Source organism: Cnephaeus nilssonii (assembly GCF_951640355.1).
Source record: "Cnephaeus nilssonii genome assembly, chromosome: 16".
NCBI lineage: Eukaryota > Metazoa > Chordata > Mammalia > Chiroptera > Vespertilionidae > Cnephaeus > Cnephaeus nilssonii.
The window spans coordinates 3,875,244-3,901,451 of NC_137087.1; the positions used below are offsets into that span (position 1 = coordinate 3,875,244).

At 41.0% G+C, this 26,208-nt stretch overlaps 1 protein-coding gene across 2 annotated transcripts in view; it reads right to left on the reverse strand.

Moving 5' to 3' along the window:
* WAPL (WAPL cohesin release factor) overlaps positions 1–26,208 on the reverse strand; it is a 102,083-nt gene that overhangs the window by 30,449 nt on the left and 45,426 nt on the right. For both annotated transcript variants that reach the window (XM_079793576.1, XM_079793575.1), the window contains exons 5-8: positions 5,686–5,781; positions 3,562–3,714; positions 3,173–3,309; positions 1,064–1,175 (exon numbers count right to left, since the gene is read on the reverse strand). In XM_079793576.1, the coding sequence (XP_079649702.1) occupies positions 1,064–1,175; positions 3,173–3,309; positions 3,562–3,714; positions 5,686–5,781 (498 nt within the window). The remainder of the gene's footprint in view (positions 1–1,063; positions 1,176–3,172; positions 3,310–3,561; positions 3,715–5,685; positions 5,782–26,208) is intronic.

Below are 26,208 nucleotides of genomic sequence, written 5' to 3' on the forward strand. Positions count from 1 at the left end.
TCTGCAGGCCGATGCTTTATCCACTAAGCAAAACTGGCTAGGGCAACACTTCTTTTCTTAAATTTATCGAACCACCTTAAACGAATCACTTTTAGCATTCGGTCCAGGTAAGTCTTTCAGGTCTGCATGAAACTTTGCTCGTTTATATATCACTGCCAAAATGGCTATCACTGGCTAACTGCTTTTTATTTATCCAAATCAACAAGTTTTTCTACTTCTTCAATTGTCTGTGATCATTGTTTCTTTCGCACCCTTAGCAATATTAGGAATTTTGATGGCCGCTTTGCTTTAAAATTGTGCTAATCATTGGTTTGATTTTGCCAGCAACAAAAGCATTCTCTCCTTTGTTGCCTGAGAGACACTTTTTGTCATGCTGCGGCAGCAGCCCAAAAGGATTGTCAGGTGGAAAACCAAAGTTTGGTTGACAAATGAGACCTTTCTTTCTGTGAACAACTTGGTGGAGAACTGAATTGTTTGAGATGGGGTATCCAGTATGCTATAACTGAATAATGTTTTGTTTTGTTTTGTTTTTGTTAATCCTCACCAGAGGATATTTTTTCCCCATTAATTCTTAGAGAGAGTGGGAGGGCGGGAGGGAGGGAGGGAGGGAGGGAGGGAGGGAGGGAGGGAGAGAGGGAGAGAGAGAGAGAGAGAGAGAGAGAGAGAGAGAGAAACATCAATGTGAGAGACACATCCATTGCTAGCCTCCCACATGCATCTGGGTCTCAGGATCTGGCCTGCAACCAAGGTACATGCCCCTGACCAGAATCAAATCTGCGACCCTCCAGTGTTGGTGGGCCAACGCTCTAACCACTGAGCAAAACAGGCAAGGGCCTGAATAATGTGTAAACAGTATAAACTGACCAGAGGAAAAAATGTCCTGAGAAAATAATCTTAAATGCTTAAGCAAAAACTTCTAGCATGAAACTTTATATTTAGCTAATAAAACTCAACCCATATTTAGGAAATATTTATATCTGAATATACATAAATATATTTGTCAATAACCAAACAGAATAGAATTTTTAAATAATGCTTCTCAAACCCAGAAACTTAAAAATACCTGATGGTGCTGGGAATCATCCAAGGTTTTAAAGACCATTGCTACCATTCCGTGTGCTCTCAGGTGCATTCGAAAACTGGGCATGGCGCATTTAGTAGCCAAGCTAATAACACTAGAAGAAAATAGACTAGTTAGGGAGGCTAAAAATAGCTAGTGCATTGGTATTATATTTGCACAGTACCAAAACAAGGTCATGGGGTGGGATGTCAAAGCGTTGCCTGCACAGATCACAATATAAAAAGCATGGGCAAACCAAATTATTAAAGATTTACTGATATATATGTGATTAGGTATGTTATATAAAACTATATAAATAACAAATGATCATCCTTAGTTTACTTCTTACAGTACTTACTACCATGAAAAGCAAAAAGCCTCAGCTACTTTTCATAATGGCTCCAATACATAAACTTTATATTTGATTGAATATATTCTGATTGGATAATTCAATCAAATCAAGATAGTCAATCCTATATAATAAAAGCGTAGTATGCAAATTGTCCCCTCAACTGGGAGGTGTCTGGGAGTTCGACCAGGGGGCGGGGCCAGCCAGGAGAAGGGAGTACCTGGCTGGCGGCCAGCAGCCGCTAGGGACACTACCAGTGCACAAATTTTGTGCACTGGGCCTCTAGTCTATACTAATAAAAGGGTAATATGCTAATTAGACTGGATAGACCAGACGTCTTCTGGATGTCATTTCGGATGTCCTTCCTGACAAAGCCAGGGTCTAGGTGAAGCTGCCCGGGGTCCCGGGTGCCTGAGGTCAGCCCAGGTGAAGCCGCCTGGAGGTCCCAGCGCCGCGGCCCCCTTCCGCAGAGGTGGTGGGAGAGGGGGCTGCGCAGTCTCGCCCCTTCCACAGAGGCAGCAGTGTGGGCCCGGTCCTGGCGCCACGCCTCCACAGAGGCGGGGGGTTGGGGAGAGGGATGGGTGGGCGGGGAGGGAAGGGAGCGGCGTGATCCCAGAGCCTCCACAGAGGCTGGACAGGGTGTGACTGTGGTTCCTCAACCTCCCACAGCCCCTCGCCCAACCAACTTGGTCCCAGATCACGCCCCCCCCCACACCAGTGGGCGGGGTCAGTGCTAAGAAGCAGCGAGCCTGGTTTCTGGTTGAGCCACACTCCCCCTCACCCTCACACCTGCTCAACCAGAAGCCGGGCTCATGGCCGGTGAGCACAGCAGAGGTGATGTGAGCCTCTCCTGCCTCCGCGGCAGGTGGGCGGTAAGAAGCAAGGGGTCCTGGACTGCGAAAGCCCCGGACTGCAAGAAGGATGTCCGAGTTCCAGCTTAGGCCCAATCCCCGGGAGGTCCTGGACTGTGAGAGGGCACAGGCTGGGCTGAGCCCTGTGCACAGGGCCTCTAGTATATATATAAAAGCCTAAGCGACCACTCAGGTCGCTGTGACACGCACTGACCACCAGGGGGCAGATGCTTAACGCAGGAGCTGTTCCCTGGTGGTCAGTGCACTCCCACAGTGGGAGCGCCACTCAGCTGACTGACGGGTGCCAGACACCGGACTCACGGCTGGCAAGCGCAGCTGCGGTGGCACAAGCCTCTCCTGCCTCCACGGCAGTGCTACCAAGCGGTGGCAGGCGAAGTAGGAGTGGTGTGGCACCTGGCCCGGGCTCAGGGCTCCTCCCTGGCTGTCTGCCACTTCTCGCACTACTACATCGCCCGATTAGTAGGGGTCCTAGATTGCGAGGGCGCAGGCCAGGTTGAGGGACCCCAACGGTGCATGAATCCGTGCACTGGGCCTCTAGTATAGTATGCAGAAGATTATCCAAATTAAAAGATGCTTGGATTTATCAAATTTACTACTTGCATGTTTAAAATATTGGGCTGTAAAAGAACATAGGGATTCTTTAGCATAACACTTCTTTCAAGAATCTGGAAATTGAAGCCTAGATTATGCTAAAAAGATATAAACATCCAACTTTCCTTCCTCCATAGAATAAAATCCCTTATAAGAAATCAATCACATTTTAACATTATTATCACCGACTATAAACTACATCCATAACAAAATCACAAATGTTTAGCTCCATCCATCTGAAAAACTTTAATGAGCTATATAGCATGTATACAATTATCAAAAGTAAAAGTAAGAGCTTACCTAAGGCAACGTGTGTTTAGAGGCTGAGTGCTCTTTAAGCCACTTAACAAATACTCAATGTCATCAGTGAACTCTTGATTTTCACCAAATTCCACCACATCATTGAAGTGCTTCACGTGCTGAACAACAGTATATAACTGCCAAGAAAATAAGTCCATCTCTTTGGTAACTATGAACTGGTATATTTAGTTAAATCTATAGGCTTGCTGCACTGTATTTATTACATGGCCACTGACAGTTGCTTTTAAAACACTGGTAGTACCAGGACAATATAAGTTCGTGACTCAAAGCTGTGAGTATCAGTGTACTGTATTTGTTCAAGACACTAAAATGCTAAACGTTAGACACAAAAACCTATCCATACATAGGAAAACTACAGGACTGCTTACTTCTTTGTCTTCTTTTCTGCATTTTAGTGCGGTAACTATATCTTGGTAGGGCTGAGTAGGTATTGTCACAGTTTTTATCACTTTGGGTGGTGGTGCAGGAGCCTTAAAAACTCCATCATCTTTTTGATTTGGTTCCTTTGAAGACAGTCTCACCTATTAAAAAGGGTATTAAGTTAGTTATTCTAAAAAACATATACATATACATAAAAATAGTAACATGTCCTCTACCTAGCAAATGTATAGCTTAAGATAAAAAGATGGGAGGAAGCCTCTAAAAGGTCATAAGGGACATTTAAAAATTCCATTTACTCCAAGGTAAAATTAATAATATGTTTTACTTACAAAAGATTGCCTCTAGGACTATTAGAAGGAATAAAGAACCACAATTCTATATATAAGCAGCATTGATAAGAAGCTAGGAATTGGATAGATAAACTACAACAGATAGACAAAAGAATTTTTAAGTACAGAAAGCTGTACTTCAGGGTAGAAATAAATAGCAAAGCATATAATTACTAATATGTACAATGATGATTTTATACTGTAAAAGTTTAATGTATTCAACTTAAGAAGAGAGGGAACTAATTATACATTATATTTTAGAAAGATCTCTATGGCTAACTTTTGTTGTTATAAAGAACTCACTCCTTAAAAACAAAAAAGAACTCACTCCTTGATAGCTCCAGATGACTGAGGAGTTACCATTATCTAGAACAGCCATGCCCACCTAAGCATCTCTAAAATCCTGATGCCCCCCGTGACACAGAATTCTTATTATTCAAAAAGTGAACTCTTATTCACGTGGAGGAAGCCTAAAAGATCATTAACTTGGTCAAAACAAGCTTTCAAAGAACCTGGCATCCATGAAAGAGAAAAATAAAAGAATGAAAGGATTAGCTGAAGTACTGAGGAAGAAATCACAAAGAAATTGTTAAAATAATAATGATAATATGAAGTGATATGAAAAAAAGCAAGTTTCAAAACATATAATAGAGAACTGAAATGCATAAATGTCATAATATATATTTATATACTGTACATGAGGCCCCTAGAATCATAAGAAATGCAAAAAATTCAGTTAATAACTCATTCTCGAATTGCCCCCTTAAAAATCAAACTGCCCCTCTGTTGGGAACCACTGATCTAGAAATATTACTGTATATGGTCCTACCAGTTATTCTGAAGAAATTAATTTGATAAGAATATTTTTCAAATGCGTTCTGAATTGAATACTGGAATGCAGGAAAAAGTTCTCTAAAAAGTGAATTAACCACTCAAAGCCACTTTATCATCTATGTAGGATATAATGTATAACACAATTCTAAATACACATTTCAAAGACAGACTAATTTGCCCTTTAAAACGGAACACTATCCTATACAATAAAAGCCTAAAATGCAAATTGTCCCCTTGACCGAGAGTTCGACTGGGAGTTCAACCGCTCGCTATGACGTGCGCTGTCCACGAGGGTGTGGTGTGGAAGATGACGGGCGTCGGCAACGCGACGCTGGCAGTGGGCGGCAGTGGAAGCACTGCCAGCCCCGATGGGCCGTGATGAGCGCGGGATGGTAGAGCAGTTAAGTGGGCGGCGCCAGGCCAAGGGGGTTTCGAGCGGGGCCCAATCGCCCTGCAGATAGCAAGCAGCGGCAGCGGGGCCGCCACCCGGCTCCCAGGTGCTGAGGGAGCTGGGCGGGGGCCTGATGACTCAGGCGGAGGTGGGTGCGCAGGGGCCGGGGGGCCCAGGTGCTGCCCAGTGCCCAGAAGTCAGCTGGGACCTGCCCTTCCATGCCAGACGCTCACACTTTGATTGCTGGCCAGGCCTAGGCACCGCACCTGTGCATGAATTTCGTGCACCAGGCCTCTAGTAATTCCATAAAATGTGGGTCTGAAGTAAAAAAAAATTTTAAGGCTTTTATTTATAACCTAGTAGGACCTGAATTTCTGTAATCCCATCCACAATCCTCACTTTTCCAATGAATTAAACTAAATTTTTATTAGGAAGCCACTAAATTTTAGTTAAGAAGTCCAAAATAAACTGGTAAAGAGGAAAGTCAGAGACATCCAAATTATGAATAAAGATAGCAAATAAAACAAACATGAAATTAAAAAGTACAGTTCACTTACTGTAACACTCTGAGGTTTTGCTACTGGTGGCCCAGGTAGTTCTTCTGAGTCTGGATGGTTCCAATGTCTGGCATTATACACAGCTTTTGTAGGAGACTATAGAAATGAGAAAAAGGTCAACTGTTTCCATATTTTGCATCCTTATGAAACTGTCTCATTTCATAAAATAAAAATCATAATGAATAATTTAAATGCATAAACATATACCCTAGACCAGCTGTTGCCAACCTTTTGGACCTCCGCGGACTACTGGTTGGCGACCCCTGCCCTAGACAGAGCAGATAAACAGTATCTAGCTCATATTCCCACCATGTACCCATGCCTATGGCAGACATGGAGTCACTGTGATATTCTCCCATGAAATTGACAATCAGTGCTCTAGAGGACAACTATTAACAACCAGGAGAAGAAAGTAAACCTCTCGCCAGGCTTGTACTAACTTATTAATCAATGTAAGTAATTCAATATGAATTTTATTGAATTTTATTCCTCATGCTACTGATTCATGCCCCACATTCTTCCAACCATAGGAATCAGGCAGCATAAGTGATAAAGGCCCATATTCATTTAAGTGAAACTGTCAGGGTCAGATGAGTATCATCATTCAAAAGTTTTCAAATTTTATAAAGGTAAATTTTGTACATATGCCTGTTACAAAACATAGAGGGGTCTAAAGCAGTACTATGTAATAACATCCATGATTTCTACAGCAAAATTTATACATATTTACACTAAATAGGATATTGCCCCAACTCAGTTTAGGGTAGTTCACTGGCAAATCAATTTACTATAAACAATGAGAAAAAAACCTTTCAGTTTAACATTCTTTATTTCAGAAATGAGAATAAAGAACTGTGAACCTGTATAATCAAATCCATAGGATAAAACCTGTATAAAATGAACATATTAATTATTCCAAAGGAGACTGATTACAAAGACCAACATTTTGTCCATCCTTTATAAATGATGTTAAATTTTGTTCTTTAACCTTCAAATAAGTGGTTTTAATCTCATTAGAGATTATAGGAGTATGATAATTTACGTATTTTCAGCACTAATACAAAAAAAATAAGAGTACAAGAGGAGAAACATACTTCAAGATTGGCCAAATATCTACATAAAAATATTACCCATCTTCCCTTACAAGCTGCAATGAACTAACATAATTGAAATTAAGCATCATACAAAGGTATCTTTTTATACAAATATTATCTTCAAAATAACCATGTTATAACATCAAGATTGCAGTGTAAACTGCACAAGAACTGTCTGCTTTTTAAGATTTTTTTTTTTTTTTTAATAGAGAAAGAGAAAAGGAGAGGTTGTTCTGCTGCCTCCTACATGTCCCCTATGGAGAACTGAGCCTGCAATCTGGACATGTACCATGACTGGGAAGCAAGTTGGCAACCGTTCAGTGCTCAGGACAATGCCCAACCAACTGAGCCACACCAGCCAGGGCAACAACTGGTTTTTAGAAGATAAAGTTTAAATTGATTCACATATTAAATGTGTTAGAAAATCTTAATGGTAAAAGAAATTCTGTGAAACTTACATCAAGTAGAAAGTCTCTCATTTATAAACAGACCCATTATTCTTACATAACATGTTTGTATAAAGTGATGGTGCATTAGTAATCTAAAAGGCAGTTTATGTACTCACACAATGACTTAATTAGGCCTCTTGAGGCACAACAACACAGGCACTCAAGCATCCACCATATAATCTACATGCTACTAGTTGATAGATCCCTCTTTTAAACAACCTCTAATACACAAACCACTGACCTGTGGAAAGAATAGGTGCCTCAAAGCTCAAGAACTTTCTTTTTAAAACTCACTGATTTCAGCTCAGTTAGTAGGAGTGTCGTCCTTAGCACCAAAAAGGTTGCAGGCTCAATCACTGGTTGGGGCCCATATGGAAGGCAACTGGTCGATGTTTCCCTCACATTGGTATTTCTCTTTCTCTCTCCCTTCCTCTCTCTCTAAAAATCAATAAAAATATATATTTAAACATGAAAGAAAGAAAGAAAGAAAGAAAGAAAGAAAGAAAGAAAGAAAGAAAGAAAGAAAGAGAGAGAGAGAGAGAGAGAGAGAGAGAGAGGGAGGGAGGGAGGGAGGGAGGGAGGGAGGGAGGGAGGGAGGGAGGGAGGGAGGGAGGAAGGAAGGAAGGAAGGAAGGAAGGAAGGAAGGAAGGAAGGAAGGAAGGAAGGAAGGAAGGAAGGAAGGTTGGTTGGTTATCTGGTTCCAGAAGTAACACAATAGCATGTCAGGTCGAAGTTCTAAATTAAATTGACACCCTCCTAGTTAATTGTAAGTGGCAACACACTGAACAGTTAACAAAGTAGACTTAGGAACCATATGGTCTGGATTAAAAGCCAGATAAATAGTAAGCTCTACTACTACTTATTACTCAACATTTTTCTCATCTCTAAAATGTGGTTAATAACAGTACCTACTGCAATGAGTTGTGAAGATTAAATAAATATATGTAAGACACTCAAGAGAGTGCCTGAAACAATATGTGGTATACAAATATTATTATTGATAATACTAATGATAGTTATTATGTAATCATGTGCAATTCCATCTGAGTCCAGCATCTTCATAAGATTATTAGAATATAATGGTCTACCCATCTAACAGAGAGACTTCAATAGACAAATGGAATAACTGACATGAAAACACTAACATTTATAAAAAAGCAGACTGGGCTACATCGATCTAACTCATCTCAAAAGCCGTTGAATAATATCCCTGATGGATATAAATGCAAAATCCTCAGCAAAATACTAGAGAAACAAATTCAAGAACACATTAAAGGATCATACTGCTTTTATTCAAAACAGTACTGTACATACTAGTAAAAGCAATTAGATAAGAAAAAGAAATAAAAAGCATCCAAAATAGAAAGAAATAAAAGGTTCTCTATTCACAGATGACATGATCTTAGATGCAGAAAACTCTAAAGATTACACATATAAAAATAACTTTCGAACTAATAAATGTATTCATCAGGAAAAGTTGTACAATACCAAGTCAAGACACAAAAATCAGGTTCATTTCTAATACAACTAACAAAAAACAATCGAAAAGATAAAATGAAATAAATCCCATTATAACAGCATCAAAAACAAAAAATACTTAGGAATAAACTTAACCAAACAAGGCCAAAGATCTGTATACTGACACCTACAAAACAATGTTGAAAAGAAACTAAAGACACAAATAAAAGGAAAGATATCCTGGATTGGAAGACAATATTGCTCAAAAGTCCATACTACCCAGAGTAATCTACAGATTCAATGTATTCCTACCAATGATATTTTTTACAGTAATAAGAAAAACAAACTTAAAATTCATATGGAACCACAAGCAACCTTAAATAGCCAAAACAGTCTTGAGAAAACAAAAAAACTTGGAGGACTCACATTTCCTGATTTCAAAACATATCACAAAGCTACAGTAATCAAAACAGTAGGATACTGAGATAAAGATAGATATATAGACCAATGAAACAGGATGGAGAGCCCAGAATCTACAGGCATATGGTCAATTGATCTTCATCAAGGGCACCAAAACAACACACTGCAGACAGTCCCTTCAACAAATGGTGCTGGGAAACTGGATTATACAAAAATCAACTCAAAATGGATTCAAGACTTACACATAAGATCTAAAACGGTAAAACTCCTAGAAAAAAATGCAAGAAAAGATACAGAACACTGGTTCTGGCAATAACTTCCTAGATATGACACCAAAAGCCCGAGCAACATAAACAACCATAGAAAAGTAGGACTACATCAAACTAAAAGGCTTCTGCGCTTCTGCACAGCAAAGAAAACAATTGAAAGCGTGAAGAGGCAGCCCAGCCAGTATGGCTCAGTGGTTGAGTATCAACCCAGGAACCAAGATTCCTGGTCAGAGCACACGATGTCTCTCTCATCAATGTTTCTATCCCTTTCCTTTCCTCTCACTCCAACAATCAATAAAACATTTTTTTAAGAGGCAACCTACAGAATAGGAGAAAATACTTGCAGATGATATATTTGATAAGTGTTTACTATAGAAAATAGTTGACCCTAGGGGGACATCTATAATACTCTCAACAATAAAGATAAAATTTTAAAAACATATTTTTATTGATTTCAGAGAGAAAGGGAGAGGGAGAGAGAGAGAAAAACATCAATGATGTGAGAGAATCATTGACTGGCTGCCTCCAGCATGCCCTCCAATGGAGACTGAGCCCACAACCTGGGCATGTGCCCTGACTGGGAATAGAACTGTAACCTCCTCATTCACAGGTAAATGCTCAATCACTGAGCATAAAGATAATTTTTTTAAGCCCTAGCCAGTCAGTCTGTCTGTCAGTCCTGCACCAGGGAGGTCCCCGTGTGTCCACATCCTGCACCCCCATGCAGGAACAGTGATAACTGTGAGCACCTCTGAGAGAAAGCCACTCTCGCATTCCGGCCCGATGCCAGACAGTCCAGTTTCTTCCCGTACGAGTCTGGGTCCCCAGAGTCTCACCTGGAAATGGAGTTCAGAGCAATCGGGAGCTGTATCTCGCTCCCGATTAAAAAAGCCTAGCCAGCGTGGCTAAGCGAATAGAGCTTCAGACTGCAGACTGAAGAGTCCTGGGTTCAATTCTGATCAAGGGCACATGCCCAGTAGGGGGCAAGCAGGAGGTAGCCGATCAATGATTCTCATCACTGATGTTTCTCTCTCTCTCCCCCTTCCTCTCTGAAATCAATGAAAATATATTTATAGGTAAATTGTTTAAAAAGAAAGAAAACATAGCTGACCCTTAAACCATGTGGGTTTGAACTGCACAGGTGTTAATACATGATGTTTTTCAATAAACACAGTTTGCCCTTCATATCTGAGGGTCTTACATTTGCAGATCCAGCCAATAGCATATTCAACCTATGGTGGATAAAAAAAACAGTATTTTTGGATTCCCAACTGAAGATCACAATATTGTCTTTAACCCGCAGTTAGCTGAATCCACGGATGCAAAATACTGACTGTAGTTTTTTTTGGAGAGTTAAAAGTTATACACAGATTTCTGACTGGGGGATAAAGGGATGCAGTTAGCACTCCTAACTCCCGTATTGATCAAGGGTCAACTATAAAAGGAATTCTTAGAATTCAACAGCAAAACAAATAAGAAATGGGCAAAGAACTTGAATTTCTCCCAAAGAAGACATACAAAGGGCCAGTAAGATTTATGAAAATATGCTCAACATCATTAGTCATTAAGAAAAATTCAGGAGGAACCAAGATGGTGGCATAGGTAAACACCTGTACTTGCTGTTTCTCACAACCACATCAAAACAACAACTAAAAGACAAAACAAATGTCATCCAGAACCACGGGAAAGCTGGCTGAGTGGAAGTTCTACAACTAGAAGGAAAGAAAAAAGTGCATTGAGACTGGTAGAAGGTGCGGAGGCGCACGTGAAATGGGCTGACAACTGGGTACGCTGTTGTCTTTTTCAATCGGGAGCGAGATACAGCTCCCGATTGCTCTGAACTCCATTTCCAGGCGAGACTCTGGGGACCCAGACTCGTACGGGAAGTAACTGGACTGTCTGGCATCGGGCCGGAACGCGAGAGTGGCTTTCTCTCAGAGGTGCTCACAGTTATCACTGTTCCTGCATGGGGGTGCAGGATGCGGACACACGGGGACCTCCATGGTGCAGGACTGACAGGCAGCCATTGCTGTTTGCTCTGCCCTGGTGATTCCCTGAGACCCGACCCACCCAATTTACAACCCCACCCAAGCTGTGCATAGCAGCTTTTGAATATGAATGGCCTGTCCTTTAGCAGCCTAAAACCTAACCAACTGCAGGTGGGTCAGAGAGCTCCAAAGCTTCCAAAAGAAGGCCCAAGGCCTGGCAGCAGCAGCCTGGCTTGCTTTACAGCTAGACCTCATCTGGGTACCTCCAAACCCCAAACAAAGAGGAGGAATCTGCAGATCTTTCTGTAGCTCTTGCTGGGTGGCCTCAGGCAGTGACTGACTTTGCACCTCCTTGGAGATCCAAGAGTCAGTGTACCCCAGTGGTCAGTGTGAGACCATACCAGATTACAACTCTCCACATCCATAAGCGACACACTCAAGGGGTAGTAGACTCAGTGAGCACCAAAGCCCCACTGAAGCAAGTTCTGCCCCATAAGGGTGTCTCCAGCACAGCAGGTCTTCCATTGTTGACACAGCTGGTCCTCACAGCCAATTGGCCTGGAGGTCAATTCCTCCCAGTGATACCAATAGCAATCAAGGCTTAACTACAAGACTGTGCACTCAGCCCACAAAGGGGTGCACCAAGAGTGTCCACCTCAGGTGATTGGGGAGGCTGAGCCACTGGGCCCTATAGCACACCTAGCACACAAGGCCACTCTATCAACACAGGGAAGCAGCCAAAATGTGGAGACAAAGAAACATGTCACAAATTAAAGAAATGGAGGAAAGCAAACTACTGGATATGAAGTTCAAATCCACAGATATAAGGTTACTCAAGAATCTTCTAGAAACCTCTGAGGAACTTAGTGAGACCTTCAAGGACCTTAGTGAGAATGCCAAAAAAATGGAAAAGGACCAGTCAGAAATTAAGCATACACTGACTAAAATAAAGAATAATATACAGAAATTCAACATTAGACTAGAGGATCCCAAAAATCAAGTCAAAGATTTGAAATACGAGGAAGCATATAATACCCAACCACAAAAGCAAAAATAAAAAAGAATCCAAAAATATGAAGATAGTGTAAGGAGCCTCTGGGACAACTTCAAACGTCCCAACATCCGAATTATGGGGGTGCCAGAAGAAGAGAGAGAGCAAGATATTGAAAGAAAACTTCCCCTACCTGGTGAAAGAAATAGACTTACAAGTCCAGAAAGTGCAGAGAACCCCAAACAAAAGGAATCCAAAGAGGACCACACCAAGACACATAATAATTAAAATGCCAAGAGCAAAAGACAGAGAGAGAATATTAAAAGCAGCAAGAGAAAAACAGTTAGTTACCTACAAGGGAGTACCCATACGACTGTCAGCTGATTTCTCAACAGAAACTATGCAGGCCAGAAGGGAGTGGCAAGAAATATTCAAAGTGATGAATAGCAAGAACCTACAACCAAGATTACCCAGCAAAGCTCTCATTTAGAATTGAAGGTCAGATAAAGAGCTTCACAGACAAGAAAAAGCTAAAGGAGTTCATCACCACCAAAACAGTATTATATGAAATGCTGAAAGGTATTATTTAAGAAGAGGAGTAGAAGAAGAAGGTAAAGATAAAAATTATGAACAACAAAGTGACAACAAATGCATATCTATCAACAAGTGAATCTAAAAATCAAGTGAATAAAAAATCTGATGAACAGAATAAACTGATGAATATAATAGGATCAGGGGCATAGAAAGGGAGTGGACTGACAATTCTCGGAGGAGAGGGGGTTTGGAGGGTGCGGGAAGAAATTGGACAAAAATCTTACACCTATGGATGAGGACAGTGGGGTGGGGGTAAGGGCATGAGGTGGGGTGGGAACTGGGTGGAGGGGAGCTATGGGGGGGGGGAAAGAGGAACATCTGTAATAATCTGAAAAATAAAGATTAAAAAAAAAAGAAAAATGCAAATCAGAATCACAATGAGTTATCACATCACATCCATTAAGATAGCCAATGTCAAAAGAACAGAAAAAAGCCGAAACCGGTTTGGCTCAGTGGATAGAGCGCCGGCCTGCGGACTGGAGGGTCCCAGGTTCGATTCCGGTCAAGGGCATGTACTGTGGTTGCAGGCACATCCCCTGTGGTGGGTGTGCGGGAGGCAGCTGGTCGATGTTTCTCTCTCATCGATGTTTCTGGCTCTCTATCCCTCTCCCTTCCTCTGTGAAAAATCAATAAAATATATTAAAAAAAAAAAAAAAAGAACAGAAAAAAAACAAATGGTGGCAGACAAATTGGAACCATTTCCTTAAACACTGTTAGTGGGATTTTTTTTAAATGGCTGAATGACATTCCATTATCCACTTGGACTTTGGATTATTGGAGCTGTTCCTGGCTCCTATCTTGAACCTACATTTCTTTTTTTTTTTTTTAAATATATTTTTATTGATTTCAGAGAGGAAGGGAGAGGGAGAGATAGAAACATCAATGATGAGAGAGAAATCATTGATCAGCTGCCTCCTGCATGTCCCCCCACAGGGAATCGAACCCGAAACCCGGGCATGTGCCCTTGACCGAAATCAAAGCTGGGATCTCTCAGTCCGCAAACAGACACTCCATCCACTGAACCAAACAGGCTAGGGCTGTTAGTGGGAATTTAAATAGTGTAGCCATTATGGAACACAGTATGGAGATACCAAAAAATTTAAAAACAGAACTACTACGTGATCCTGCAATTCCACTTTGGGATATTTATACAAAAGAATTGAAATCAGGAGCTTCAAGAAATACATGCACTCCCATGTTCATTGCAGCATTTAATCACAATAGCCAAGAAGTGGAAACAACCTAACTGGCTATCAACAGATGAATCCTACCTAATAAAATAGTAATATGCAAATTGACCGCACCTTTGCTACGCCCAAGCCACGCCCACCAGCCAATCAGGGTGAGTATGCAAACTACCAAAGATGGCGGTTAATTTGCATACACTGAGGGAGGGAGGAGTGAAGGCTGAAGGAAGAGGGAGGAAAAGTGGAAAGCAAGGTGGCTGCCAGAGGGAAAGCCCGGGCGGGGCAGAGCGGGGCGGGCGGCAGCAGAGCGCGGGTGCAGGCGCATCGGCCACAGTGGCGGCGGCCGCAGCGGCCGCTTGCAGGATTCTTCCTGCAAATGGGCTACTAGTGGATAAAGAAAATGTTAGATACATCCATACACCAGAATATTATTCAACCATAAAATTCAATCGCATGCAATAATATGTATGAGCCCTGTGAACCTGGGGGTGCGGGGGGGGGGGGGGGGTGCGGGGTGCGGGGGGCGAGGGGAGGAAGGGGGGAAGACACCTACTAAGAAAGGCTCCTCATGGCTATCTGGGCTCAAATAAAAAATCAGAAGCCGCCCAAGCCAGTTTGGCTCAGCAGATAAGATCGTCAGCCTGTGGACCAAAGGGTCCCAAGTTCCGGTCAAGGGCACATACCTTGATTGCAGGCTCCTCCCAGGCCGGGCCCTGGTTCGCGCACTAGCAAGAGGCAACCAATCAATGTGTTTCTCTCTCATTGATGTTTCTCCTCTCTCTTACACTCTCCCTAAAAGACCATGGAAAATTATCCTCGGGTGAGGATTTAAAAATAAATAAATAAATTATAAGGCTAAACAGCCATTTCTTTCTTTTTTTTAGTAACTCTTTAATATTTTTAGTTAAATTGGCTCATTCTTTAAATCTAAATAAATTTATTTTTTAAAATTTATATGATGGCCATAAATTGAAAAATCAGTATGATTTAATGCTAATAGAAGATAACCATAGAATAAGCAGAATGAAAATACCACGTTATTATGAAATTCTGTCCAGGTGCTTGAGCCTTCAGCCTGCCTGGTCTTTTTTTTTTTAAACAGCCATTTCTGCACAAGGGCCTCACATGCAAATTGCACTTTGTGGAGAAGCCTCTGTGCTAACCTGCCTGCCCCTACACTGACTGCCTGCAGTTTCTGTCATCTGAGCCAGTCCTTAAATGGTTTCTTGGAATCCTATTTCAACCAACAGGATTGAAGCTTTCCTCATTCAATCAGCTACATAGCTCTGACCAATCAGCATGGCTCTATTGGACCAATCAAACTGTAAGGATTTGGCATCCTTATTTGCATGAGGATGGACAGGTCAGGAACCAGGGGTGGGTACTTTTGTCCATATAAGCCAACTCTCCTCTGGCTGGGGAAGCACCTTCTCCACTGAAGATTGAAGACTATAAGACACCAAAAATGAAAATGTCTCACTGGCGCACGGTCACAGAGCAGAGCAGCCTAGCCGAACAAGGGCCTGGCACCAGGGCTGCCTGGCCAGGGAGCAACCTTAGTCATGCTCTTTTCACAGCAGCTCTGCATCACTACTGAGCTGTTCACAGCAGTGCTATATCACTGTTTGCACTGAATACAGTTTCCTTCACCTCACCCCAAATTGGGGATTCATGCTGGCTCTGAATTGGTGTCAACTACCATCATCTGACACTCTTAGGATGTTGTGCTAAATAAGCAAGTCTCAGAGGGACTAATACCGCATGTTACCATTTGTGTAAAATATCTAAAGTTGTCAAACTCATTAAAACATAAAGAATGGTGGTTGGCAAGGGCTGGTGGAAGAAATGGGGTGTTGCTGTTCAATGGGTATAGAGTTTGTTATGCAAGATGAAAAAGTTTGAGATATCTGTTGTACAACATTGTGCTCACAGCTAATAATACTGTATGGTACATTAAGAGTTTCTTAAGAGGGCAGATCTCATGTTGTGGTTTTAACCACAACGAACCATTTTTCAAAAAGCCCTTGAAAACTAGCTATGTAGAGAATAACTGAAAAAGTTATATTAAAAGAACCCACTCACCCCCTGGTGTGGCACAGTGGTTGAGCGTTGATGTATGACCCAGGAGGTCACATGCCCAGGTTGCGGGTTCAATTCTCAGTATGGGGCATACAGAAGGCAGCGGATTAATGATTCTCAATCATTACTGATGTCTCTATCTCTCTCTCCCTTCCTCTCTAAAATCAATAAAAAGATTTTTTTAAAACGTGGGTTTATTATAGGGTTTACTATAGGAAGGGGGAAGAGATGAAGATACATCCTACTTTCTAAAAATTAGTGAGATAAACAACATCTGAATGTAATTATTGCACACTGGGAGGAGAGGACCCAAAGTGCATGACAATGACTGACTGAGGTCTTCACATGATTCCAATATGATATAATTCACATGCACTGAAATGATTTGTATCTGAAAATTACACAACACTATATCACATGCTAATGTCACTCAGTAAAAGTGACTGTGTACAGTATCTGCAAAAAATGTAACAACCAACTTTTCATGGAAAATGAAAGTCATCCTTACCATACCATTTAGCAACCTAGCTAAGTTTTATCTGGATCATTCTGACTGCACCACCAGGCTCATCTTTAATCTTGTTAATTTTATTCTGGTTTGTGAGGCAGACAAAACATATTAACCAGATTCCTCAACCGTTCTCTGTTAAAATATCTGTGAATTGTTTGTTCTGCAATCTATATAAGAAGAATATTTAGAATAAATTAAGTAGAAAGCTCTTTAGAAATATTCTAAGATTGAAATCATTTTAATACAGTTCAGTTCTAGTCATCTTAAATATACTATTCTTTACTATTCAATTATCCAGGGCACAACAAACAAAGAGAACCTCAAATGTAACACACTATTACAGTGAAGGAAAAAATATGCCAAAGACAGGCCTATGAAGGAATCACATATTCATGAGAGAGAATCCAGTTTCTATCAAGATAATGGATAAAAATCTGTTTTTACAATTATAATGCCAAGGCTATGGTTAAACAGAATGGTGTGTTGAATCACAATTATAAGGAAAGAAAATTTCCTTCATGAAAAGCTAAGAAGAAATGACAGTATTATGCTATCCTTCATTAAACTGGTTCCCAAAAGGGGAAAAAATTAGAATAACTGCTTTTAAGTCATATGAACTTTCAAAATAGTACCTGAGTTTTCAAAGAAGACTATGTACTAAATGAGGACAAATACAGTAACCTGATCAGAATTCATCCAGCCTGCTCTGGCTGAGAGTTCAGCTGGCTGGAACATTGTCGGGTTCACCAAAAGGTTGCAAGTTTAATGGGAGGCAGCCGATAAATGTTTCTCTCTCACACTGATATTTCTCTCTCTCTCTCCTTTCCCACCTCCCCTCCCTCTCTCTCAAATCAGTAAACATATCCTCCATTGAAGATTAAAAAAAAAATTCATCCTTCCAGAAAGAAACTCACTACAGACTGATTCATTTGCCTGTCAGCATAACTATTATTGCTCGTCTCACATTCAGTTCTTATAAGTATATCTCTAGTGACACATGATCTCGCTCATCTAGGGGAAATGATGAACAACATAGACTGATGAACAAGAACAGAACCAGAAACAAGGAGGCATCGATCAGACTATTGGGCCTCAGAGGGAGGATAGGGGAGGGTGGGGGGAGGGGGGAAGAGATCAACCAAAGGACTTGTGTGCATGCATATGAGCCTAACCAATGGTTAAGTTCAACAGGGGGTTGGGGCATCCGTGGGGAGGGGTGTGGGATGGGAATGGGGGGGGGGATGAGGACAAATATGTGACACCTTAATCAATAAAGAAATTTAAAAAAAAAATTCATCCAGCTGTTCCCACTCAAGAATATCAGACCAGAATCACACCAATCAGCACGCTCTAAACTAAGTTCTGCCAAAACCAAGAGCTGCAATGCACAAGTGTGTATAGTGTGTGTGTGTGTGTGTGTGTGTGTGTGTGTGTGTGTGTGTGTGTGGATGTGTGGATGTGTGAGGCGGAGGGGTACTTTGGTGGCAATTCAAACAGGAAAATCTGGATTTGGCCTTTTAAAAAACTGTTAAGGATATATATTTTTTTAAAGATGAGTATTAGAAGCTGAGGAAATTTGACGGAGAAAGGTTTACAAAGATTAGGATACCTTTTAGCTCTTCAGAACTTTTAGGCATAACATATAATCTCAAATTGTTCTAAACTATGATAAACTTAAAATAAAATTTCATAGTTTGTTCAGTATTCAGATGATTAAATTGTTTGAGGGAAAACTGCAGATATCTCTAAAGTAAAACCAAGAATGACTGTACTGCTTTAGACATTTAGAATATGTTAAGACAGAGCATTATGAACAGAATATAATACACGGGTAAAAAGGAGGAGTAGAACTGAAAAGTGTCTTTCCTGACTGATGCACTTAAGTTTCACAGATAAACTGTTTAAAGATACAGCTGCTATTTTTAAGAGAAAACTGTCAACTCATACCTACCTGAAAAACAATACATATTACTACTCAGTTGTGAGTACAACTTCAAAAGTGTAATTGGTAATGAAAGTTTTATAAAAGCAAGCCATTGTCACATCAGAATATCACCTTGAAATAGAATCCTACATAATAAAAAGGCAATATGCAAATTGCATCACTCCCCTACGCCCAAGATTGGGCCGGCTGGAGGTGTCGGGGGCGGGGACTCGCGAGTCCCCGACCCCTGCTCCTCCCGCCGGCCTAAACGGCCGATGCTGCAGAAGGACCCATGGGGCCGGCAGAAGACGCTGGTGGCGGAACTCGGGGTGGCCGATTGCGTGGCTGCCAGCACCAGTTTTCCGCCAACAGCAGTTTTCCTCTGGCCACCCCCTGATCGGAGCGCCTCCCGGATCGGAGTTCCTCTCGGGGTAGCCGATTGCGCTGGCGGGAGGTGCTCTGATCAGCGGGTGGCCAGAGGAAAACTGTTGCTGGCGGAAAACTGGTGCTGGCAGCCACGTGAAAGTCTATTGCACGAAACTTCGTGCAATGGGCTTCTAGTATAAACATAAACACTTAACTTCCAGATAATAAAAAAATTTACTTTGTGAAATACAACTTAGCTTTTTATTCAACTAGAGGCCTGGTGTACAAATTAATGTACCGGTGGGGTCCCTCTGACATGCCTGCAGGGATTGGGCCGAAACCGGCAGTCCGACATCCTACGAGGGGTCCCAAATTGTGAGAGGCAGCAGGCCAGGCCGAGGGGCCCCACCAGTGCACCGGGCCTCTAGTATGCATATAAGATCTTTGGTTAATCTCTTCTAGCCCTCCCCGCTTCCTTCTGAGATTCATTAGTCTGCTCCATGTTTCCATGCTGTGCGTTAAGCGTCTGCCCCCTGGTGGTCAGTGTGCATCATAGCTACCGGTTGAATGGTCGCTTAGGCTTTTATATATATAGACTAGAGGCCCAGTGCATGAAATTTGTGCACGGGGGGGGGGGGTGTCCCTCAGCCCAGCCTGCACCCTCTCCTATCTGGGAACCCTCGAGGGATGTCTGACTGCACAGTGCAGTCGGACATCCCTCTCATAATCCAGGACTGCTGACTCCCAACTGCTCGCCTGCCTGCCTTCCTGATTGCCCCTAACAGCTTCTGCCTTCCAGCCTGATCACACCCTAACCACTCCCCTGCCAGCCTGGTTGATGCCTAACTGCTCCCCTGCCAGCCTGATTGCCCCTAATTGCCTCCCCTGTTGGCCTGGTCAACCCTAACTGCCCTCCCCTGCTGGCCATCTTGTGGCGGCCATCTTGTGTCCACATGGAGGCAGCCATCTTTGACCACATGGGGCAGCCATCTTGTGTGTTGGAGTGATGGTCAATTTGCATATTAATCTTTTATTAGATAGGATTACAAAAGATATTAGAATAAGCCATGATGAAAATTATCAGCTGAAAAGGGTTTCAGCATTTTACAATTAAAAATACCATTCAATACTAGTATATAATGAACCAGTTATATTGGGAAGATGACTAACATACTTAGAAATATGAAAAGAGAAACTAAACACATTGAGACACCTGTGCTTAAAGAATATTTATTTTCCTTTAAAAATATTTAGCTGGACACATGCTTGTCCCAATTTTCCAACATCTCTTGCGGTTTGGGTACATGACTAAGTTCTAGTCAATGATGTATGAACAGAAGTGAGGTAGCCTCCTGGCTCCTGGCCTTCTAGATTGCCTCCCCCTTTTCATTCCTTCTGTTTTTAAATCCTCTAGAAATGGTAGAACACCACACAGAGGAAGCTGGTTTCCAACAATACAGCAACTTGAAAATAGTCCAGAGATAAACACCTAAAAACTGGTTAAGCCAGAGAAAAACGACCTATTTAAAAACTAATTTGAAATTTCTTTTACAGCAACTGAACCAAATCTTAACCACATCAGAATAATTTCCCATTGAAACTAGGACCAAATAATAGGGATGTGCGGACTATACAAAATTCTACCAACACTGAATTTGTATACAGCAGGTCCTCTAATAACATCGTTTCGTTATAACATTGATGAAATGTCTATATCAATTAACCTATGGTAAAATTGGTTGTTATACGTCTTTTCACTTAAAGTTGCAGAATCCTACCTAATAAAATAGTAATATGCAAATTGCCCGCACCTTCGCTATACCCAAGCCACGACCACCAGCCAAAGCCATGCCCACCAGCCAATCAGGGCGAGTATGCAAATTACCCAACAAAGATGACGGTTAATTTGCATACGCTGAGGGAGGGAGGAGTGAAGACAGAAGACAACTTAGAAGGAAGAGGGAGGAAAAGCGGAAAGCAAGGTGGCTGCCAGAGGGAAAGCCCGGGCGGGGCGGGGCGGAGCGGGGTGGAACGGGGCGGAGCAGGGCGGGCGGCAGCTGCCCGCGGGTGCAGGAGCAGCGGCTGCAACGGCGGTGGCAGCGGTAGCGCATGCGGCCGCAGCGGCCGCTTGCAGGATTCTTCCTGCAAATGAGCTACTAGTCTATTAATGATGTTAAGTGAAGACTTAGTGTATATACATAACCTATCCACATATAACCTTAAGGAGAAACAATTTAAAGGATATAAACAACATGTAAGAGAATGGAGAAACTAAAGAAAAAATACAGTCTAAGCCAACTTTTTAAAAAACTGTAAATAAACACACTCTAAAAAACCTAAGAGAGTGATTTCCAAGAGTTATTACTAAAGAGTGCAAAAGAGCATGAGGGAAAGTGAGAACATTTGTAGTAATTTTTATTAAAAAAACCAAAAAGGATAAAGCAGAAAACGGTGAAGTTGATTTAGGGGTGGATGATGAACTGGCATATACCTCAGTGAAGTGACCCTTCACTGAACGTAACTTTTTGTATGGTTTTGACTTTTGGAAGCATGTTAATGTTGTAATATTAAAAAAAAAAAATCAATTAAGATGGAAGGGAGGGAACTAAAGCTGAAAGCAAACCAGAACAAATAAACCTATCCATAATTCAAATGAGTAATAAACACAACGAAGGGAAGACAAAAAAAGACAAACCAAGAGGCAGGCAGATAACTAATCTAAGTAACTATGAACACAGTATTTAACTTTGGACCCTCAGTCAGGGACATGGTTCAAGTGTGGCATGTGCAGGATTGCAAAAAAAATCTTGAATACATTAAATGTATTTATTGTAGAGAAATAGACAAGTTCTGTAACTATTTCAAATGTATGATAGGTTTGAGTCAGGGTTAAGACAGAAGGCAAGAAAGAACCCTGTGGGGATGGATTAGTATTTGAGATAGCGTGAATTCATGATTTCTGGAACAAAGATGTACATAAGCAGGAATCTATATGCATGTGTGAATATATGTGAATGTATATGTTTCCTATCGCCATCTGCTAAATGGGCCAAGGAATAATGAGTACATCTAAAGCCCAGAACTTGATCTCTACTACCATATCCCACTAAATGGAACCAAGACTCCTCAGAGAATAGGCCTGATTCCAGGGTTGGAGCAGAATAGGTACAAGATGAACCTGGAACATTGTATTATGCCCGAAAAAGTAATTAAATGCTCATATAATAATGAAGGCATGTCACAGGGATGAAACAGCCAGCTTGAAGAGGCCCCACTAGCCAAACCAAGACAAATTTAACTCCAAAATAACTAATGAATTATGAACCTTAAAAAACAGAACAAAACAGGGATTCATGAGTTCATACTAATAGAAGAAAAATAATAAATAAATAATGGGTGAAGGGTGGGTTCATGAGTATAGCAGTGCTGAGAACTGATGAATATAGAAGGAAAGTGAGAGATGGAAAATAATTATTTTGAATGCAGCATAGTAAACAATACAACAGGAAATGTATACTAAATCCACAGCCCAAAAACAGAAGGGTTGTGGATTCAATTCCCCAGTCATATAACTGGGTTGCAGGTTCAATTCCTGCCCCAGTCAGGGCACTTCTGGAGGCAACCAATTGATGTGTCTCTCTCACATTAATGTTTTTCTGTGTCTCTCTCTTTCTCCCTCCCATCCACTCTCTCTAAAAATCAATGGGAAAAAAATATCCTCAGGTGAGGATTAACGAGAGAGAGAGAGAGAGAGAGAGAGAGAGAGAGAGAGAGAGGAAGGGAGGGAGGGAGAGGTTAACAGCTAAATACCCCACTCTAGACTGAATCCTGTATCAAGAGAAGAGAAATGCTAAAGGACATGTTAAGTTTACTGAAGTTAATTACTGTGATGGGAACATGTAATTGGACTAGGAAATACAGTGTATTTAGGGTTAAAGGATTATGATATTTATAACTTACCAGTAAATATTCAGAAAAAAATACAAAACACACAAATACCGAGAAAAATAACATAAGAAAGCAAATGTTAAGCAGAACCCTCTTATAGTTAGTGGGATTATAACCCAGTACTGTCACTATGGAAAATAGTATGAAGATTCTTCAAATATTAAAAAGAGAACTATTGGCCCTGCCTGGTGTGTCTCAATTGGTTGAGTGTCTTCCCACGCACCAGGAGTCACCAGTTCCATTCCTGGTCGGGCACATGCCTGGGTTGCTGGCTTGATCTTCGGTAGGGAGTATGTAAGAGGCAGTTGATTGATGTTTCTCTCACATTAACGTTTCATTCTTTCTTGCTCCCTCTCCCTTCCTCTCTCTCTAAAAATCAATTAAAAAATATTTTTTTTAAAAATAGAGAACACAGTACTGAGGCTGATGGCAAATGTCGGTTAAAAAAAAAACCACAGAACTGCTGTACAACCCAGAAATTCCACTTCAGGGTATAATTTAAACTGTAACTTAAAAAGATATATGCACTCTGCCCTGGCTGGTTTGGCTCAGCAGATGGAGCGTCGGCCTGCATACTGAAGGGTCCTGGGTTTGATTCCCGTCAAGGGCACATGTCCGGGTTGCAGGCTCGATCCCCAGCAGTGGGTGTGCAGGAGGCAGCTTATCAATAATTCTCTCATCATTGATATTTCTATCTCTCTCTCCTTCTCCCTTCCTCTCTGAAATCAATAAAAATACTTATATTTTTAAGAAGATGTATATACATCTTTTTCATATATATATATATATAATGTGTGTGTTTATATAAATAGAATATTACTCAACAATGAAAAAGAGACCTAACTGGTTTGGCTCACTGGATACAGCATTGGCCTGAGGACTGAAAGGTCCCAGGTTCGATTCCGGTCAAGGGCATGTACCTTGGTTGCAAGCACATCCTCAGTAGGAGGTGTGCAGGAGGCAGCTGATTGATGTTTCTCTCCTATCGATGTTTGTAACTTGCTATCCCTCTCCCTTCCTCTCTGTAAAAAAACTCAATAAAATATATTTTAAAAAAAGAAAAATAAAAAAGAATGAAATCTTGCCATTTGTGATAACATGGATGGAGCCACAGAGTATTACATTAAGTGAAATAAGAGAGACAAGAGGAAGAGAAAGACCTTATGACTTTATTTATATGTGAAATCTAAAATACAAAACATATGAACAAACAAAATGAAACAGAAATAAGCTCGTAGATACAGAGAACAAACTGATGGTTAGGGGGAGGAGATGGGCAGAAAAGGGAAAGGGGATTAAGTACAAACTTCCAGTTATAAAATAAGTCACAGGGATGTAATGTGCTGCATAAGGAATAGTTATTAACTTTGTAATAACTATATATGGTGGCAAATGGTTACTAGACTAACTGTGGTGATCACTTCACAAGGTATGTAAATGTTGACTCACTATGTTATAGACCTGAAACTAACATAATATTGTATGTCAACTATAATTAAAAATAAAATTTAAAAAAATAATCAGAATAAGAAGTGTTCTTTGTACTATTTTACTTTTGTAACTCTTTATAATTTTGATATATTTCCAAAGTAACTTTTTAAAAAATATATTTTATTTATTTTTTAGAGAGAGGAAGGGAGAGGGATAGAGAATTAGAACCATCGATGAGAGAGAAACATCAATCAACTGCCTCCTGCACAACCCCTACTGGGGATGTGCCCACAACCAAGGTACATGCCCTTGACCAGAACCGAACCTGGGACCTTTCAGTCCGCAGGCCGACGCTCTATCCACTGAGCCAAACCAGTCAGGGCCCAAAGTAACTTTTTCAATCTTATATTATTTCCAAATAAAAAATCTTTTTAAAAATTTAAGTTCTCTCAAAAAGACTTGTAAAATATAGAGTATAAGTCATGTATTATTCTATCAGTTAATATAGTTTTAATTTCCATGAAGCAACTTGAGCAAATGCAGACAAGAGTAAAAGTAAAAGAAAGTAAGAAGTAAAAAAGTAATAAAAGATGAATATAACCTTTATACAGGCAATTTTACAAAGTGGGAAGGGATAAAGATATCCTTCATTTATATTCTGACATTAAATATTGTTAATTAAATAACCCACCAATAACAATACTTCCTTGTTTGAGGTATAGAAAAACATTAAAATATAACACATAGTTGGCCCAAGGATAGTAACGAGTTTTGTTTTTTCTTTTTCTTTTTTTTTTGTTAATCCTCACGGGAGGATTTTTTTCCCATTGATTCTGAGGAGTGGAAGGGAAGGGGGGAGAGAGAGAGAAATATCAACACATTGATTGGTTGCCTCCTGTACATACCTAACTGGGACCTGTGGATCGAGAATGCAACCCAGGTACATGCCCTTGACCAGGAATCAAACCCAAGACCCTTCAGTGCACTAGCCAACAATCTAACCATTGAGCTCACCAGCCGGGCCAAAAGTTTTCTATTTTTAACTAGTGGCCCGGTGCACAAATTCATGCACAATTTGAAAATAGAAGTGTCAACCAAATTCATGATCGACAATGACAGATCAAAACACACATGTGCGACTAGCGCCAGCCTAGAGCTTTATATGTATCACGAATGCACGAGTCAACTTACCCTTTTATATATATAAACTTCCTTAATTAGACCTGCTTTCTGATTTAGCTAAATCAGAAAGCAGGTCTAATTTTTTCTAGCCCAGTGAAGCACCCCAACTTCTCTTTCAGGTAATTGTCAGCAACACAGCAGTAAATATCAACACGAAGCAAATTATTATTGTAGATCACGCAGGGAGGACAAAGGATAAAATATTTTTATTTATTTATTTATTGACTTTTTACAGAGAGGAAGAGAGAGGGATAGAGAGCTAGAAACATCGATCAGCCGCCTCCTGCACACCCCCCACTGGGGATGTGCCCACAACCAAGGTACGTGCCCTTGACCGGAATCGAATCTGGGACCCTTGAGTCCGCAGGCCGATGCTCTATCCACTGAGCCAAACTGGTTTCGGCAAAGGATAAAATATTTAACTGAGCAGTGTTTGATTATATTCTGCACAGTGAGAAAAGCTGAAGTCATTTTCAAGGTCCACCATTTCTTACTTCTTTTCAGTTGGGTCAAGTTTCTAAGCTTTCTAAATCTCCGTTTTCCAGCTAATGAAAAGAAAATAGAATTCCACTGAGTCTCCTATCTACCTACTCCAGGACTTCTGTGAGGATCAAATGAGATGAGGCACGGGA